Source organism: Bombina bombina, chromosome 2, assembly GCF_027579735.1.
Source record: "Bombina bombina isolate aBomBom1 chromosome 2, aBomBom1.pri, whole genome shotgun sequence".
Taxonomy (NCBI): Eukaryota; Metazoa; Chordata; class Amphibia; order Anura; family Bombinatoridae; genus Bombina; species Bombina bombina.
In genome coordinates this window covers 531,689,223-531,709,270 of record NC_069500.1, presented here as the reverse complement: position 1 = coordinate 531,709,270, position 20,048 = coordinate 531,689,223, and the positions used below count along the sequence as shown (strand labels likewise).

Here is a 20,048-nt window from a genome sequence, read left to right as displayed (position 1 = left end):
AAATTTCAGATTCAGGAAAAATTTCTCAACAAGCTGAACCTGATGTGATTACTTTTAAATTTAAGTTGGAACATCTCTGCGCTCTGCTTAAGGAGGTGTTATCCAATTTGGATGATTGTGATTATCTGGTCATTCCAGAAACACTATGTAAAATGGACAAGTTCCTAGAGGCCCTGGGGCCCCCCGAAGCTTTTCCTATACTCAAGCGGGTGGCGTACATTGTTAATAAAGAATGGGACAGGCCCGGTGTACCTTTCGTACCTCCCCCCATATTTAAAAAATTGTTTCCTATAGTCGACCCCAGAAAGGACTTATGGCAGACAGTCCCCAAGGTCGAGGGGGCGGTTTCTACTCTAAACAAGCGCACCACTATACCCATAGAAGATAGTTGTGCTTTCCAAGATCCTATGGATAAAAAATTAGAAGGTTTGCTAAAAAAGATGTTTGTTCAGCAAGGTTACCTTCTACAACCAATTGCATGCATTGTCCCTGTCACTACAGCCGCGTGTTTCTGGTGCGATGAGCTAGAAAAGGCGATTATTAGTAATTCTTCTTCTTATGAGGAGATTATGGACAGAATTCGTGCTCTTAAATTGGCTAATTCTTTCACCCTAGACGCCACCTTGCAATTGGCTAGGTTAGCGGCGAAAAATTCTGGGTTTGCTATTGTGGCGCGCAGAGCGCTTTGGTTAAAATCTTGGTCAGCGGATGCGTCTTCCAAGAACAAATTGTTTGATATTCCTTTCAAGGGGAAAACACTGTTTGGCCCTGACTTGAAAGAGTTTATCTCTGATATCACTGGGGGCAAGGGCCACGCCCTTCCTCAGAATAGGTCTTTCAAGGCCAAAAATAAACCTAATTTTCGTCCCTTTCGCAGAAACGGACCAGCCCCAAGTGCTACGTCCTCTAAGCAGGAGGGTAATACTTCTCAAGCCAGTCCAGCCTGGAGACCAAGGCAAGGCTGGAACAAAGGAAAGCAGGCCAAGAAACCTGCCACTGCTCCCAAGACAGCATGAGATGCGGGCCCCCGATCCGGGACCGGATTTGGTGGGGGGCAGACTCTCTCTCTTCACTCAGGCTTGGGCAAGAGATGTTCTGGATCCTTGGGCGCTAGAAATAGTCTTCCAAGGTTATCTTCTGGAAGTGATTCATCCTGTTCCATTAAAAGAACGAGGGATGGGGTTCTACTCCAATCTGTTCGTAGTTCCCAAAAAAGAGGGAACGTTCAGACCAATCTTAGATCTCAAGATCCTAAACAAGTTTCTCAAGGTTCCATCGTCTAAAATGGAAACCATTCGAACAATCCTTCCATCCAGGAAGGTCAATTCTTGACCACGGTGGATTTAAAGGATGCGTATCTACATATTCCTGTCCACAAGGAACATCATCGGTTCCTAAGGTTCGCATTCCTGGACAAGCATTACCAGTTCGTGGCGCTTCCTTTCGGATTAGCCACTGTTCCAAGGATTTTCACAAAGGTACTAGGGTCCCTTCTGGCGGTGCTAAGACCAAGGGGCATTGCTGTAGTACCTTACTTGGACGACATTCTGATTCAAGCGTCGTCCCTTCCTCAAGCAAAGGCTCACACGGACATAGTCCTGGCCTTTCTCGGATCTCACGGATGGTAAGTGAACGTGGAAAAGAGTTCTCTATCTCCGTCGACAAGAGTTCCCTTCTTGGGAACAATAATAGACTCCTTAGAAATGAGGATTTTTCTGACAGAGACCAGAAAAACAAAACTTCTAAACTCTTGTCGGATACTTCCTTCCGTTCCTCTTCCTTCCATAGCGCAGTGCATGGAAGTGATAGGTTTGATGGTAGCGGCAATGGACATAGTTCCTTTTGCGCGCATTCATCTAAGACCATTTCAATTGTGTATGCTCAGTCAGTGGAATGGGGACTATACAGACTTGTCTCCGAAGATACAAGTAAATCAGAGGACCAGAGACTCACTCCGTTGGTGGCTGTCCCTGGACAACCTGTCGCAAGGGGTGACCTCCCGCAGACCAGAGTGGGTCATTGTCACGACCGACGCCAGTCTGATGGGCTGGGGCGCGGTCTGGGGATCCCTGAAAGCTCAGGGTCTTTGGTCTCGGGAAGAATCTCTTCTACCGATAAATATTCTGGAACTGAGAGCGATATTCAATGCTCTCAAGGCTTGGCCTCAGCTAGCGAGGGCCAAGTTCATACGGTTTCAATCAGACAACATGACGACTGTTGCGTACATCAACCATCAGGGGGGAACAAGGAGTTCCCTGGCGATGGAAGAAGTGACCAAAATCATTCAATGGGCGGAGACTCGCTCCTGCCACCTGTCTGCAATCCACATCCCAGGAGTGGAAACTTGGGAAGCGGATTTTCTGATTCGTCAGACATTGCATCCGGGGGTGTGGGAACTCCATCCGGAAATCTTTGCCCAAATCACTCAACTGTGGGGCATTCCAGACATGGATCTGATGGCCTCTCGTCAGAACTTCAAGGTTCCTTGCTACGGGTCCAGATCCAGGGATCCCAAGGCGACTCTAGTAGATGCACTAGTAGCACCTTGGACCTTCAACCTATCTTATGTATTCCCGCCGTTTCCTCTCATCCCCAGGCTGGTAGCCAGGATCAATCAGGAGAGGGCGTAGGTGATCTTGATAGCTCCTGCGTAACCACGCAGGACTTGGTAGGCAGATCTGGTGAATATGTCATCGGCTCCACCATGGAAGCTACCTTTGAGACGAGACCTTCTTGTTCAAGGTCCGTTCGAACATCCGAATCTGGTCCTACTCCAGCTGACTGCTTGGAGATTGAACGCTTGATCTTATCAAAGCGAGGGTTCTCAGATTCTGTTATTGATACTCTTGTTCAGGCCAGAAAGCCTGTAACTAGAAAAATTTACCACAAAATATGGAAAAAATATATCTGTTGGTGTGAATCTAAAGGATTCCCTTGGGACAAGGTAAAGATTCCTAGGATTCTATCCTTTCTTCAAGAAGGATTGGAGAAAGGATTATCTGCAAGTTCCTTGAAGGGACAGATTTCTGCCTTGTCTGTGTTACTTCACAAAGAGCTGGCAGCTGTGCCAGATGTTCAAGCCTTTGTTCAGGCTCTGGTTAGAATCAAGCCTGTTTACAAACCTTTGACTCCTCCTTGGAGTCTCAACTTAGTTCTTTCAGTTCTTCAGGGGGTTCCGTTTGAACCCTTACATTCCGTTGATATTAAGTTATTATCTTGGAAAGTTTTGTTTTTGGCTGCAATTTCTTCCGCTAGAAGAGTTTCAGAATTATCTGCTCTGCAGTGTTCTCCTCCTTATCTGGTGTTCCATGCAGATAAGGTGGTTTTACGTACTAAACCTGGTTTTCTTCCAAAAGTTGTTTCTAACAAAAACATTAACCAGGAGATAGTCGTGCCTTCTTTGTGTCCGAAACCAGTTTCGAAGAAGGAACGTTTGTTGCACAATTTGGATGTTGTTCGCGCTCTAAAATTCTATTTAGATGCTACAAAGGATTTTAGACAAACATCTTCCTTGTTTGTTGTTTATTCTGGTAACAGGAGAGGTCAAAAAGCAACTTCTACCTCTCTCTCTTTTTGGATTAAAAGCATCATCAGATTGGCTTACGAGACTGCCGGACGGCAGCCTCCTGAAAGAATCACAGCTCATTCCACTAGGGCTGTGGCTTCCACATGGGCCTTCAAGAACGAGGCTTCTGTTGATCAGATATGTAGGGCAGCGACTTGGTCTTCACTGCACACTTTTACCAAATTTTACAAGTTTGATACTTTTGCTTCTTCTGAGGCTATTTTTTGGGAGAAAGGTTTTGCAAGCCGTGGTGCCTTCCATTTAGGTGACCTGATTTGCTCCCTCCCTTCATCCGTGTCCTAAAGCTTTGGTATTGGTTCCCACAAGTAAGGATGACGCCGTGGACCGGACACACCTATGTTGGAGAAAACAGAATTTATGTTTACCTGATAAATTACTTTCTCCAACGGTGTGTCCGGTCCACGGCCCGCCCTGGTTTTTTAATCAGGTCTGATAAATTATTTTCTTTAACTACAGTCACCACGGTATCATATGGTTTCTCCTATGCAAATATTCCTCCTTAACGTCGGTCGAATGACTGGGGTAGGCGGAGCCTAGGAGGGATCATGTGACCAGCTTTGCTGGGCTCTTTGCCATTTCCTGTTGGGGAAGAGAATATCCCACAAGTAAGGATGACGCCGTGGACCGGACACACCGTTGGAGAAAGTAATTTATCAGGTAAACATAAATTCTGTTTTTCTGTTGGCCATTGTATCAGCATGCAGGGTATCTGAGCTGGCTGCCTTGCAATTCGAGCCTCCTTATCTGGTCTTTCATACGGATAAGGCTGTTCCCCGCACCGGTTTGGGGTTTCTTCCCAAGGTGGTGTCTAACCGTAATATCAATCAGGAAATAATTGTTCCTTCTTTGTCTCCTAACCCTTCTTCTTCTAAGGAGAGGTTACTTCATAATCTGGATGTGGTTCGTGCCTTAAAGTTCTATCTTCAAGCTACGAAGGATTTCAGACAGTCTACAGCTCTTTTTGTGGTGTATTCCGGGAATCGCAAGGGGCAGAGGGCCTCTTCTATTTCTTTGTCCTTTTGGTTGAGGAGCTTGATTCACTTGGCCTATGAGACAGTGGGACATAAGCCACCTCAGAGGATCACGGCTCATTCAGCTAGAGCTGTGGCTTCATCTTGGGCCTTCAAGAATAAGGCCTCTAAGGAGCAGATTTTTAAGGCAGCTACCTGGTCCTCCTTACACACTTTTACAAAGTTTTACAAATTTGACAGTATTTCTTCTGCGGATGCTGTTTTGGGGAGAAAGGTTTTACAGGCTGTGGTGCCCTCAGATTAGGGTCCGCATTTTTACCCTCCCGGTTTCATTCAGTGTCCTCTAAAGCTTGGGTATATGTTTCCCAAAAGTAATCAATGAAGCCGTGGACCCTCCTCCCCTTTAGATGGAAAACATAAATTATGCTTACTTGATAATTTTATTTCCATCGTGGGGAGGAGAGTCGACGGCTCCCGCCCGTAACTCCGGTGGGCGGACCTAAATTTAATTTATCTTCTGGCACCATTTATACCCTGATATTTCTCCTACTGTTCCTTGTTCCCTCGGCAGAATGACTTGGGGGTGAGGGCAGTGGGGGAGGTATTTAAGCCTTTGGCGTGGGGTGTCTTTGCCTCTTCCTGGTGGCCAGTTTCTTATTTCCCAAAAGTAATGAATGAAGCCATGGACTCTCCTCCCCACGATGGAAATAAAATTATCAGGTAAGCATAATTTATGTTTTCTGATTTTGTCCAAAGGGTTTCATTTTTGTACTCTGCAACTTGATATTTACCTTAATTTCAATCTTCACTCAAACTTCATGTCACTTTGACATATATTTTTAACCTTTTTTTTTGTTGTTGTTGTTTCTAAATCGCTTCCACCTGCTCCATTTCCCTTCTATCTCTAATTAAAATTTTCCTCTCTCCTTAGCTAATGCTGCAGAAGAATTATTACGGCCATATTTCCCATCTATCATGGAATCTCTGAAAATTCATTTGATGCAGTCTGATGAAAAAGGGAGACCTGTGCAGATCCAGTGTCTGGGTGAGACTGGCAAAAGATCATTCTTGGGGAGCTGGTAGGATGTAGCTTGATGGCAGTGATATATTGCAAATATAGGGATTCTAAAAAGTATGATATTTACTACATACTACATACATTTGCTTTTTTAAATTCTTACTTCTCCTTTTCATATTAACTGTACGCAATAAAAGTTAAGTTTTAATTTTTTTGTATTGGATACATTTTGCAAGAGATATTTATATAGATGTAATGAGTGCTATACATTGTACTCTTTTTCTTCAGCCCTTAGCTGAATAAGTTGTTGAAATTAAAACAAATAACATCAGCTTCAGAGCAGCAATTCACTACAGGGACCTAGCTGAACACATGAACCAATGACGAGGCATATGTGTGTACCCACCAGTCCCCATCTTGCTCCCAGTAGTGTATTGCTGCCCCTGATCCTAACTAGTTATACTTTTAAACCAAGTCAGTTGAAAAGAATCTTAAAATTGCATTCTTTGAATCATGAAAGTTTAATTATTTATTGCCTTTGTTTTGACTGGGCTGATTTACAGTTTAACTGATGAGGAACCTAATATGCTGACTTATATTAGACAGATTTCATAAAATAGGTATGTAGCTGATGGTAAATACTTTTCTTTTTATTAAATGAGCAAAGGTCTATAATTAAAAAAAGAAAAACATGTGCTTAAAAAAATTATTTGTGCCCTGGTACTTACAGCATCCTCTTAATTTAACCATCCAAAACACCTCTCATACCCCTCTAATTGAATCAAATAAAGGGAGATAGGGCCTCTATAATAGCTAACTTCTCATGCAAATAGAAGTTATCTGTTTTCTAGTGGTGATCAACTGCATGTTGTGGGGACAAGTGGTCCCTCATTAAATATGAGCTCTTAAAGAGAGACTGAACCCAATTGTTTTTCTTTCGTGATTCAGATAGAGAATGTAATTTTAAGCAATTTTCTAATTTACTCCTATTATCAAATTGTCTTCATTCTCTTGGTATCTTTATTTGAAAAGCAAGAATGTAAGTTTAGATTCCGGCCCATTTTTGGTGAACAACCTGCATTGTTCTTGCTGATTGGTGGATAAATTTACCCACCAATAAACAAGTGCAGTCCAGTGTTCTGAACCAAACATTGGCTGGCTCCTTGGCTTAGATGCCTTATTTTTCAAATAAAGATAGCAAGAGAACGAAGAATAATTGATAATAGGAGTAAATTAGAAAGTTGCTTAAAATTGCATGCTCCATCTGAATCATAAAATACATTTTTTTTAGTTCAGTGTCCCTTTAAACACGCCTTACGTCGCCGGCTTACTGTCAGGGAAATCCCTGCATTACACCAATAATGTCACCTGACTTCTGTATGGATTCCGGATTGATTCCTGTAAAAGATCCCCACATTAAGATGTGTGCAAATCCAGTATCAGTCCGGCTACGAAAATATCTGAAGGGCATGAGCCGTTGCTTACTTCCGCATTCAGATCCTTATGAAGGATCTGAATGTACATGTCTACTTTCTAGGGGTTATAATTAAATTAGTTGATAAACCTGCCCAGAGGGCAGTCTGTGTTAAAAATGTAACCCCCCAAGCTACAAAAAATGAAAAAGTAAAAATACAGAAAAAACAAACAAAGCTATCCAAAATAATAAAATTAAACCTGAACTAATTCCCCTATAAAAATAAAAAATCCCCCCCAAAATGAAAACACCCCCTAATCTAATACTAAACTACCAATAGCCCTTAAAATGGCTTTTCTTTCATGTAAGAGTCCATGAGCTAGTGACGTATGGGATATACATTCCTACCAGGAGGGGCAAAGTTTCCCAAACCTTAAAATGCCTATAAATACACCCCTCACCACACCCACAATTCAGTTTTACAAACTTTGCCTCCCATGGAGGTGGTGAAGTAAGTTTGTGCTTTATTCTACGTTGATATGCGCTTCGCAGCAGGCTGAAGCCCGGTTTTCCTCTCAGAGTGCAGTGAATGTCAGAGGGATGTGAGAGAGTATTGCCTATTTGAATACAATGGTCTTCCTCTAGGGGATCTATTTCATAGGTTCCCTGTTATCGGTCGTAGAGATTTCTTCTCCTACCTCCCTTTTCAGATCGACGATATACTCTTATATACCATTACCTCTACTGATTCTCGTTTCAGTACTGGTTTGGCTATCTACTTTATGTAGATGAGTGTCTTAGGGTAAGTAAGTCTTATTTCTATTTATTACACTCAAAGCTATGGCTGGGCACTTTATATGTAAAGTTCTAAATATATGTGTTTAAACTTATATTTGCCATGATTCAGGATAATCAGTATTCCTTCATTCATACTGTCAGTTTCATTTTTTGGGAAAATGCATTTAAATTTCTTTTTTCTTACCTTAAATTTTCAATTGACTTTTTTTCAAAAAATTGCGGGCTGTTAGGCTCGCGGGTGCAGAAAATGCTTCTATTTATTGTGTCATTTTTGGCACGAGACTTTTTGGCGCAAAAATTTCGTAATTTCTGGCGTCATAGTAATTGCGTCATTTTTGACGTATGTGTATTGCAGACGTTTTTTTGGCGCCAAAAAATATGGGCGTCATTCTTGGCGCCAAAAATATGGGCGTCATTCCTGGCGCCAGTTTTTTTCACACTATTTCAGTCTCACTTTTCAGTTGCTTCTGGTTTTCTAGACGCTTGTTTCATTTTGCATTTTTTCCCATTCCTGAAACTGCCATTTAAGGAATTTGATAATTTTTCTTTATATGTTGTTTTTTCTTTTACATATTGCAAGATTTCACTACCTGACCCTGGATCAGAATCTACTTCTGGAAAGACGCTGCTTGATGTCGGTTCTACCAAAGCTAAGTGCATTTGTTGTAAACTTTTGGTAACTGTTCCTCCGGCTGTTGTTTGTGATACTTGTCATGATAAGCTTTCAAACGCAGATTGTATTTCCATTAGTAATAATCCATTACCTGTTGTTGTTCCTTCAACATCTAATGTTCAGGATGTTCCTGTTAATGTTAAAGAATTTGTTTCTAAATCTATTCGGAAGGCTCTGTCTGTTATTCCTCCTTCTGCTAAACGTAAGAGGTCTTTTAAAACTTCACATATTTCAGATGAATTTTTAAATGACCGCCATCATTCTGACTTATCTATTTCTGATATGGATCTATCTGATTCAGAAGATTCTATCTCAGATATTGACACTGATAAATCTTCATATTTATTTAAGATGGAGTTTATTCGTTCTTTACTTAAGGAAGTGTTGATTGATTTAGATATGGAGGAGTCTAGTCCTCTTGATATTAAAACTACTAAGCGTTTAAATGCAGTTTTTAAACCTCCTGTGGTTATTCCAGAAGTTTTTCCAGTTCCTGCTGCTATTTCAGAAGTAATTTCTAGGGAATGGAATAGTCTTGGTACTTCTTTTACTCCTTCTCCAAGGTTTAAGAAATTGTACCCTTTGCCATCTGGCAGATTAGAGTTTTGGGATAAAATCCCCAAAGTTGATGGGGCTATTTCTACTCTTGCTAAACGTACTACTATTCCTACGGCAGATAGTACTTCGTTTAAAGATCCTTTAGATAGGAAGCTTGAATCCTTTTTAAGGAAGGCTTATTTATGTTCAGGTAATCTTCTTAGACCTGCTATTTCTTTGGCTGATGTTGCTGCAGCTTCAACTTTCTGGTTGGAGGCTTTAGCGCAACAAGTGTCAGACCATAATGTTTATAGCATTATTAAACTCCTTCAACATGCTAATAACTTTATGTGTGATGCCATTTTCGATATCATTAGAATTGATGTCAGGTACATGTCTTTAGCTATTTTAGCTAGAAGAGCTTTATGGCTTAAGTCTTGGAATGCAGATATGACTTCTAAGTCAACATTGCTTTCTCTTTCTTTCCAAGGTAATAAATTGTTTGGTTCTCAGTTAGACTCAATAATTTCAACTGTTACTGGGGGGAAGGGAGCCTTTTTACCTCAGGATAAAAAGTCTAAAGGTAAATATAGGGCTGCTAATCGTTTTTGTTCCTTTCGTCAGAATAAGGAACAAAAGCCTGACCCTTCCTCTAAAGGAACAGTTTCCGTTTTGAAACCTTCTCCAGTCTGGAATAAATCCAAGCCTTTTAGAAAGTCAAAACCAGCTCCCAAATCCGCATGAAGGTGCGGCCCTCATTCCAGCTCAGCTGGTAGGGGGCAGGTTACGATTTTTCAAAAATGTTTGGATCAATTCGATTCAAAGTCTTTGGATTCCATTGTTTCACAAGGGTACAGAATAGGTTTTAAGGTAAGACCGCCTGTGAGAAGATTTTTTCTTTCACGCATTCCAGTAAACCCAGTGAAGGCTCATGCGTTTCTGAAATGTGTTTCAGATCTGGAGTCAGCTGGGGTAATTATGCCAGTTCCAGTTCTGGAATGGGGCCTGGGGTTTCATTCAAATCTGTTCATTGTTCCAAAGAAAGAGAATTCTTTCAGACCGGTTCTGGATCTAAAAATATTGAATCGTTATGTAAGGATACCAACATTCAAAATGGTGACTATAAGGACTATTCTGCCTTTTGTTCAGCAAGGACATTATATGTCCACAATAGACTTACAGGATGCATATCTTCATTTTCCAATTCATCCGGATCACTATCAGTTCCTGAGATTCTCTTTTCTAGACAAGCATTACCAGTTTGTTGCTCTTCCTTTTGGTCTAGCTACAGCCCCAAGGATCTTTTCAAAGGTTCTCTGTGCCCTTCTCTCTGTAATCAGGGAGCAGGGTATTGCGGTATTTCCTTATTTGGACGATATCTTGGTACTTGCTCAGTCTTTACATTCTGCAGAATCTCACACGAATCAACTTGTGTTGTTTCTTCAAAGACATGGTTGGAGGATCAATTTACCAAAGAGTTCCTTGATTCCTCAGACAAGGGTAACCTTTTCAGGTTTCCAAATCGATTCAGTGTCCATGACTTTGTCTCTTACAGAAAAGAGACGTCTGAAATTGGTTTCAGCTTGTTGAAACCTTCAGTCTCAATCTTTCCCTTCGGTAGCTTTATGCATGGAAATTTCCAGCTTTGTATGCTGAATCAATAGTGCAGGGATTATACAAAGATATCACAATTAATATCCTTAAATCCCAATGTTCGTTCTTCTCTGACTTGGTGGTTGGATCTCCATCGTTTAGTTCAAGGGGCCTCTTTTGTTCGTCCAACCTGGACTGTGATCTCAACAGATGCAAGTCTTTTAGGTTGGGGAGCTGTATGGGGATCTCTGACAGCGCAGGGGGTTTGGGAATCTCGGGAGGCGAGATTACCAATCAATATTTTGGAACTCTGTGCGATTTTCAGAGCTCTTCAGTTCTGGCCTCTTCTGAAGAGAGAATCGTTTATTTGTTTTCAGACAGACAATGTCACAACTGTGGCATATGTCAATCATCAAGGGGGGACTCACAGTCCTCAGGCTATGAAAGAAGTATCTCGGATACTTGTATGGGCGAAATCCAGCTCCTGTCTAATTTCTGCGGTTCACATCCCAGGTATAGACAATTGGGAAGCGGATTATCTCAGTCGCTAGACGTTACATCCGGGCGAATGGTCTCTTCACCCAGAGGTATTTCTTCAGATTGTACAAATCTGGGGGCTTCCAGAAATAGATCTGATGGCCTCTCATCTAAACAAGAAACTTCCCAGGTATCTGTCCAGATCCAGGGATCTTCAGGCGGAAGCGGTGGACGCGTTGTCACTTCCTTGGAATTATCAACCTGCTTATATCTTTCCGCCTCTAGTTCTTCTTCCAAGAGTGATTTCCAAAATCCTAATGGAGCGTTCATTTGTACTGCTGGTGGCTCCAGCATGGCCGCACAGGTTTTGGTATGCGGATCTCGTTCGGATGGCAAGTTGCCAACCTTGGACAATTCCGTTAAATGGGTCTTTATATCTCAAGACCCATTTTTCCATCAGGATCTCAAATCATTAAATTTGAAGGTATGGAGATTGAACGCTTAATTCTTAGTCATAGAGGTTTCTCTGATTCAGTGATTAATACTATGTTACAGGCTCGTAAATCTGTGTCTAGGAAGATCTATTACTGAGTCTGGAAGACTTACATTTCTTGGTGTTCTTCACATAAATTCTCTTGGCATTCTTTTAGAATTCCTAGAATTTTACAATTTCTTCAAGATGGGTTGGATAAGGGTTTGTCTGCAAGTTCCTTGAAAGGACAAATCTCTGCTCTTTCGGTTCTTTTTCACAGAAAGATTGCTAATCATCCTGATATTCATTGTTTTGTACAGGCTTTGGTTCAAATCAAGCCTGTCATTAAGTCAATTTCTCCTTCTTGGAGTCTCAATTTGGTTCTGAGGGCTTTACAGGCTCCTCCGTTTGAACCTATGTATTCTCTGGATATTAAATTACTTTCCTGGAAAGTTTTGTTCCTTTTGGCCATCTCTTCTGCTAGAAGAGTTTCTGAGTTATCTGCTCTTTCTTGTGAATCTTCTTTTCTGATTTTTCATCAGGATAAGGCGGTGTTGCGGACTTCATTTAAACTTTTACCTAAAGTTGTGAATTCTAACAACATTAGTAGAGAAATTGTTGTCCCTTCATTGTGTCCTAATCCTAAGAATTCTCTGGAGAGATCTTTACATTCTTTGGATGTAGTTAGAGCTTTGAAATATTATGTTGAAGCTACTAAAGATTTCAGGAAGACTTCTAGTCTATTTGTTATCTTTTCTGGTTCTAGGAAAGGTCAGAAGGCTTCTGCCATTTCTTTGGCGTCTTGGTTAAAGTCTTTGATTTATCATGCTTATGTGGAGTCGGGTAAATCCCCGCCTCAAAGGATTACGGCTCATTCTACTAGGTCAGTTTCTACTTCCTGGGCTTTTAGGAATGAAGCTTCTGTTGATCAAATTTCCAAAGCAGCAACTTGGTCTTCTTTGCATACTTTTACTAAATTCTACCATTTTTTATGTTTTCTCTTCTTCTGAAGCAGTTTTTGGTAGAAAAGTACTTCAGGCAGCCGTTTCAGTTTGATTATGCTTATAATTTCAGTTTTTTTCATTATAAAATTAAAACTTTTTGATTTGGGTTGTGGATTATTTTTTCAGCGGAATTGGCTGTCTTTATTTTATCCCTCCCTCTCTATTGACTCTTGTGTGGAAGTTCCACATCTTGGGTATCTGCTATCCCATACGTCACTAGGTCATGGACTCTTGCTAATTACATGAAAGAAAACATAATTTATGTAAGAACTTACCTGATAAATTCATTTCTTTCATATTAGCAAGAGTCTATGAGGCCCACCCTTTTTGTGGTGGTTATGATTTTTTTGTATAAAGCACAATTATTCCAATTCCTTATTTTTTTGATGCTTTCGCTCCTTTCTTATCACCCCACTTCTTGGCTATTCGTTAAACTGAATTGTGGGTGTGTGGAGGGGTGTATTTATTGACATTTTAAGGTTTGGGAAACTTTGCCCTTCCTGGTAGGAATGTATATCCCATACGTCACTAGCTCATGGACTCTTGCTAATATGAAAGAAATGAATTTATCAGGTAAGTTCTTACGTAAATTATGTTTTTGTAGGGCATTGCCCAAAATAAATCATCTCTTTTACATTAAAAATAAACAAAGTCCCCCCTAGCAGTGAAATTTGGAAAATTTTAGTCAATAGGAATACAAGGTACCCCAATAAATATGGGGTACCTTGAATTCAATCTTCAGTGTGCGGCCGACGATCGCATGAAGAGGAACTTCCACGCCTTCGCCGAGGATCGCCGCATCTGGGAAGAACGCTCTGGACCTCTGGTCTCGCCGCCTTCGCTCTGTGCACATCTGGGAAGTCCGCCACATCTGGGAAGACCACTCCGGACCTCCGCTTTGCACCGCCTTCACTGTGGATGAAGACGATGGACCCACCAGTAAAAAGACCTCCGCCGGACCTCTGAAACCGTGAGTACCTATTTGGGGCTTTAGTGTTAGTTTTTTTTTTTTTTTTGGGGGGGGGGTTGTTTTTTTGGATTAGGGTTTATTGGGCAATTTGCAAAAGAGCTGAATGCCCTTTTAAGGGCAGTGAAAAAGAGCTGAATGCTCTTTTTAAGGGCAATTCCCATACAAATGCCCCTTTATGGGCAATGGTTAGTTTAGGTTTATTAGTGTTAGTTTTTTTTATTTTTGGGGGTTTGGTGGTGGGGGGTTTTACTGTTAGGGGGGACTTTGTTTATTTTTAATGTAAAAGAGCTGATTTCTTTAGGGCAATGCCCTAAAAAAAGGCCCTTTTAAGGGCTATTGGGAGTTTTTTTTTCTTAGATTAGGGGGTGTTTTTATGTTGGGGGGCTTTTAATTTTCTTAGGGATTAGGTTTAATTTTTTTATTTTGGATAGTGTTGTTTATTATTTTTTGTAATGTTAGCCTTTTTTATTTTCTGTAATTTAGGGGGTGTTAGGTTAGCTTAGTCATTATATTAGTTTTTTTGCGTTGTGGGGGTTGGCGGTTTAGGAGTTAATAGGTAAATTAGGTTTAATGCATGTGGGGGGTGGCAAATTTAGGGGCTAATAGATGTATTTGGTAGTTTGCAATGTTGTGGTTGGCGGATTTAGGGGTTAATAATTTTATTTTAAATTTTTTTTCGTAATACTTCGTTCAGGAGGTTAGTTTATTATTTTCTTAATAGTTTGTACGGGTGGTTCGTTTTTTTTTTTAAAATACTTCTTGCGGGCGGATAGTTTTTTTTTTATATTACTTATTGTGGACGATTATTTTTTTTTTTTTTTTTTTATACTTATTGTGAGCGTTGTTTATTTATTTATTTTTTAATGCTCCGTTTGCCTTCACTGCATCCCGGTGGATTCCGAAAATGGCAGGGTGGATTCTTTCACCAACCTGCCATTTTCGGAATCCACCTGGATATTTTTTTTTGGCCTTCCGCTGCCAACCTTCCTTTGAGGATGCGTGCGCAACTGCCGACGGCGACGGATGTGTTACAAACGCGATTATAGTATAGATAGGACAGAATGATCTATTCATATTTACTAAAAAACAAACAAAAATAAATACATTTTGCATTACATTATCCTGATTGCAAAATGAAACAAAATAAGAATTATTTATAATGCATGTGGTTTTAGAAATTCTAAAATAAAGAAAACTAGGTAGTTCTTCTTCGGACTTGTATTTGTTGGATATCCATACATGGGAATTTCAACCAGTTCTCTTCCTTTTTAAAATCCTCCAAGAGCAAGAAAAACAGGTTTAAATCAGATTATAGAATAAAATGGTTGTGAACAATATTATAATTTTGCACCTATTTGTTACAAAAATAAAGCAGTACATAGTCTTGTCTTGCCCTAGATTAGAAGAAATGTTACTCTTATTTGACCCTGTAACATAGTTTGCGACTCATTGTTTAAATAATTGGTGAATGTAGGCCACTATCCCAACATTTACAAAAGCAAACAGTACCTATCAGAAATACAGTCACCAACATAATAATTACAAGTGTACAAAATATAGAACAATCACAAATAATATAGAATTTTCTTCTTAAATGGAAAGAGTCCACAGCTGCATTCATTACTTTTGGGAATTAAGAACCTGGCCACCAGGAGGAGGCAAAGACACCCCAGCCAAAGGCTTAAATACTCCTCCCACTTCCCTCATCCCCCAGTCATTCTTTGCCTTTTGTCCCAGAAGGTTGACAGAGAAGTGTCAGAAGTTTGTTTTTTGTCTCTTATGGAGGGTAGTACTCTTTGACATAGGACGGGAGTTTTAAGTAATCCTGCCAGTCTCTCAATGAGGGCCTGGATGAAAGTTAGAGTCCGGAGATGCAGGAAGAGTCTTTCTGTGAAACCATCCCGATTCATTTTAACAGCTCCACAAACAATCAGCGTTGTTGAACTTCGAATCGCTGCCTGCTTCTCTCAAGTCCATGACAGAGCCGATGCTACTATCTGTCACACTTGAAGGGCCGTGTTCCTGTTTCCACGGCATAGATTCCGGTAAGATCGTTTCATTTTACTTCTTCATGAATGTACCGTCATACAAATGTTTCCAGTGAGGTGCCTACCTTGCAGGATTTACTAGACTATAGGGTCTCAGTGGGACTCCTTTTGTATCTTGGAATCAAGGGTTAATATCTCCTGAGGGGGATTATTGAACAGGGTTTTTTTTAATCATGTTTTCTCTTGTTAAGTGTGTTCAGTCCACGGGTCATCCATTACTTATGGGATATATTCTCCTTCAGATAAAAAATATATTTAAACAGGAGCGCTGTAGCTAAAGGTGAATATGAAACAAATAAAACAGGTGATAGATTCCCATAAATACGTGTTAAAACATCAATACTAATAAATTAAAAACAAGTGGTGAATTCCAAAAGATACGTTTCAAAACATCAATGTTGGTAAATATTAAATAGTGACAAATACTTAGTGCAAAGATCATTCGTACATATTATGAATAATCAAAAAAAGGGGCTTGGTGCAGCAAAATAAACTAAAATGAATTAAACAGTGACAAGTTAGGTGTGGTTTGCAAGGCTCTGCCTAAAAATATTTAATGTAACATATAAAAATACAGAATAAAACACATATACTAAAAACGGACGTCTCCGTATCAAACAAATTATGCCAATACACCGATTTTTTCAAAAGTTTGTCTCCTAATGGCCAGAGATGGGATAAAGCAGTCCCGGTAACAGTTATTATGTAGATAGATGATGCAGGCTTACCCCCAAACAGTTGCGGCTTTTTGATGAAGCAAACGATGAAGTTACCGCCGTGGCGGAAGTGACGTCACTTAAGGGGGCGCTGGCCCGACTGAGCACTCCGATTGGTTTCTATTACGGTCGTTCTCAGGTTGCAGCTGCTTAGTTCACAGTGGCAAGGTATCCGCTCTTTATGTGCTCAAATGCACGCAGGATACTGACAACGGTAGTTTTGTGCTGAATGCGACTGTTTAGAGTAGATACAAAAGTTCCATTTATAACCTTCAATAAGGCTTAATAATGTTGGTACACAAGCAAGTGCCAGGAGGATGCAAAATTCTTTTAAAAGTTCCACAGATGACAAGATGACATCTTGAGAAAGCCCTGCAGAGGGAGAAACGCGTTGATGTTTGTTGCCCACTTCTGATTTTGAGAAGTATCTCACAGCTATCAGTTGCTGTTACAGATTGATACAGCTTGTCATCTGTGGAACTTTTAAAAGAATTTTGCATCCTCCTGGCACTTGCTTGTGTACCAACATTATTAAGCCTTATTGAAGGTTATAAATGGAACTTTTGTATCTACTCTAAACAGTCGCATTCAGCACAAAACTACCGTTGTCAGTATCCTGCGTGCATTTGAGCACATAAAGAGCGGATACCTTGCCACTGTGAACTAAGCAGCTGCAACCTGAGAACGACCGTAATAGAAACCAATCGGAGTGCTCAGTCGGGCCAGCGCCCCCTTAAGTGACGTCACTTCCGCCACGGCGGTAACTTCATCGTTTGCTTCATCAAAAAGCCGCAACTGTTTGGGGGTAAGCCTGCATCATCTATCTACATAATAACTGTTACCGGGACTGCTTTATCCCATCTCTGGCCATTAGGAGACAAACTTTTGAAAAAATCGGTGTATTGGCATAATTTGTTTGATACGGAGACGTCCGTTTTTAGTATATGTGTTTTATTCTGTATTTTTATATGTTACATTAAATATTTTTAGGCAGAGCCTTGCAAACCACACCTAACTTGTCACTGTTTAATTCATTTTAGTTTATTTTGCTGCACCAAGCCCCTTTTTTTGATTATTCATAATATGTACGAATGATCTTTGCACTAAGTATTTGTCACTATTTAATATTTACCAACATTGATGTTTTGAAACGTATCTTTTGGAATTCACCACTTGTTTTTAATTTATTAGTATTGATGTTTTAACACGTATTTATGGGAATCTATCACCTGTTTTATTTGTTTCATATTCACCTTTAGCTACAGCGCTCCTGTTTAAATATATTTTTTATCTGTTTTGTACATGCCTATATCAGGGACTTTTTAGGTATATCAGGAGTTTGGTGTTTTTTACTCTGCGCTTTTTATTCCATATTTCTAGAATATATATTCTCCTTCCCAACAGGAAGTTGCAAGAGGATCACCCAAGCAGAGCTGCTATATAGCTCCTCCCCTCACATGTCATATCCAGTCATTCTCTTGCAACCCTCAACAAAGAAGGAGGTCGCGAGAGGAGCTGGAGTTTTTACTTAACTATTAACTATTCTTCAATCAAAAGTTTGTTATTTAAAATGGCACCGGAGTGTGCTGTTTCTCCAACATAGGTGTGTCCGGTCCACGGCGTCATCCTTACTTGTGGGATATTCTCTTCCCCAACAGGAAATGGCAAAGAGCCCAGCAAAGCTGGTCACATGATCCCTCCTAGGCTCCGCCTACCCCAGTCATTCTCTTTGCCGTTGTACAGGCAACATCTCCACGGAGATGGCTTAGAGTTTTTTAGTGTTTAACTGTAGTTTTTATTATTCAATCAAGAGTTTGTTATTTTAAAATAGTGCTGGTATGTACTATTTACTCAGAAACAGAAAAGAGATGAAGATTTCTGTTTGTATGAGGAAAATGATTTTAGCACCGTAACTAAAATCCATGGCTGTTCCACACAGGACTGTTGAGAGCAATTAACTTCAGTTGGGGGAACAGTGTGCAGTCTCTTACTGCTTGAGGTATGACACATTCTAACAAGACGATGTAATGCTGGAAGCTGTCATTTTCCCTATGGGATCCGGTAAGCCATGTTTATTAAGATAGTAAATAAGGGCTTCACAAGGGCTTATTAAGACTGTAGACTTTTTCTGGGCTAAATCGATTCATTATTAACACATATTTAGCCTTGAGGAATCATTTATTCTGGGTATTTTGATATGATTATATCGGCAGGCACTGTTTTTGACACCTTATTCTTTAGGGGCTTTCCCTAATCATAGTCAGAGCCTCATTTTCGCGCCGGTATGGCGCACTTGTTTTTGAGGACAGCATGGCATGCAGCTGCATGTGTGTGGAGCTCTGATACATAGAAAGGTCTTTCTGAAGGCATCATTTGGTATCGTATTCCCCTTTGGGCTTGGTTGGGTCTCAGCAAAGCAGATTCCAGGGACTGTAAAGGGGTTAAATATAAAAACGGCTCCGGTTCCGTTATTTTAAGGGTTAAAGCTTCCAAATTTGGTGTGCAATACTTTTAAGGCTTTAAGACACTGTGGTGAAATTTTGGTGAATTTTGAACAATTCCTTCATACTTTTTCGCAATTGCAGTAATAAAGTGTGTTTAGTTTAAAATTTAAAGTGACAGTAACGGTTTTATTTTAAAACGTTTTTTGTGCTTTGTTATCAAGTTTATGCCTGTTTAACATGTCTGAACTACCAGATAGATTGTGTTCTGACTGTGGGGAAACCAAGGTTCCTTCTCATTTAACTATATGTATTTTATGTCATAAAAAATTTTAGTAAAAATGATGCCCAAGATGATTCCTCAAGTGAGGGGAGTAAGCATGGTACTGCATCATCCCCTCCTTCGTCTACACCAGTCTTGCCCATACAGGAGGCCCCTAGTACATCTAGTGCGCCAATACTCCTTACTATGCAACATTTAACGGCTGTAATGGATAATTCTATCAAAAACATTTTAGCCAATATGCCCACTTATCAGTGAAAGCGCGACTGCTCTGTTTTAGAAAATTCTGTAGAGCATGAGAACGCTGATGATATGGTTTCTGAAGGGCCCCTACACCAGTCTGAGGGGGCCAGGGAGGTTTTGTCTGAGGGAGAAATTTCAGATTCAGGAAACATTTCTCAACAAGCTGAACCTGATGTGATTACTTTTAAATTTAAGTTGGAACATCTCCGCGCTCTGCTTAAGGAGGTGTTATCCAATTTGGATGATTGTGATTATCTGGTCATTCCAGAACCACTATGTAAAATGGAAAAGTTCTTAGAGGCCCCGGGGCCCCCCGAAGCTTTTCCTATATCCAAGCGGGTGGCGTACATTGTTAGTACAGAATGGGACAGGCCCGGTATACCTTTAGTACCTCCCCCCATATTTATAAAATTGTTTTCCTATAGTCGACACCAGAAAGGACTGATGGCAGACAGTCCCCAAGGTCGAGGGGGCGGTTTCTACTCTACACAAGCGCGCCACTATACCCATAGAAGATAGTTGTGCTTTCCAAGATCCTATGGATAAAAAATTAGAAGGTCTGCTAAAGATGTTTGTTCAGCAAGGTTCCCTTCTACAACCAATTGCATGCATTGTCCCTGTCACTGCAGCCGCGTGTTTCTAGTTTGATGAGCTAGGAAAGGCGATTATTAGTAATTCTTCTTCTTATGAGGAGATTACGGACAGAATTCGTGCTTTTAAATTGGCTAATTCTTTCACCCTAGACGCCACCTTGCAATTGGCTAGGTTAGCGGCGAAAAAATTCTGGGTTTGCTATTGTGGCGC

General features: G+C 40.4%; 1 protein-coding gene across 2 annotated transcripts in view; it reads left to right on the top strand.

Annotated features, from left to right (window-relative positions):
• IPO4 (importin 4) overlaps positions 1–20,048 on the top strand; it is a 722,238-nt gene that overhangs the window by 217,278 nt on the left and 484,912 nt on the right. For both annotated transcript variants that reach the window (XM_053702364.1, XM_053702363.1), the window contains exon 16: positions 5,489–5,602. In XM_053702364.1, the coding sequence (XP_053558339.1) occupies positions 5,489–5,602 (114 nt within the window). The remainder of the gene's footprint in view (positions 1–5,488; positions 5,603–20,048) is intronic.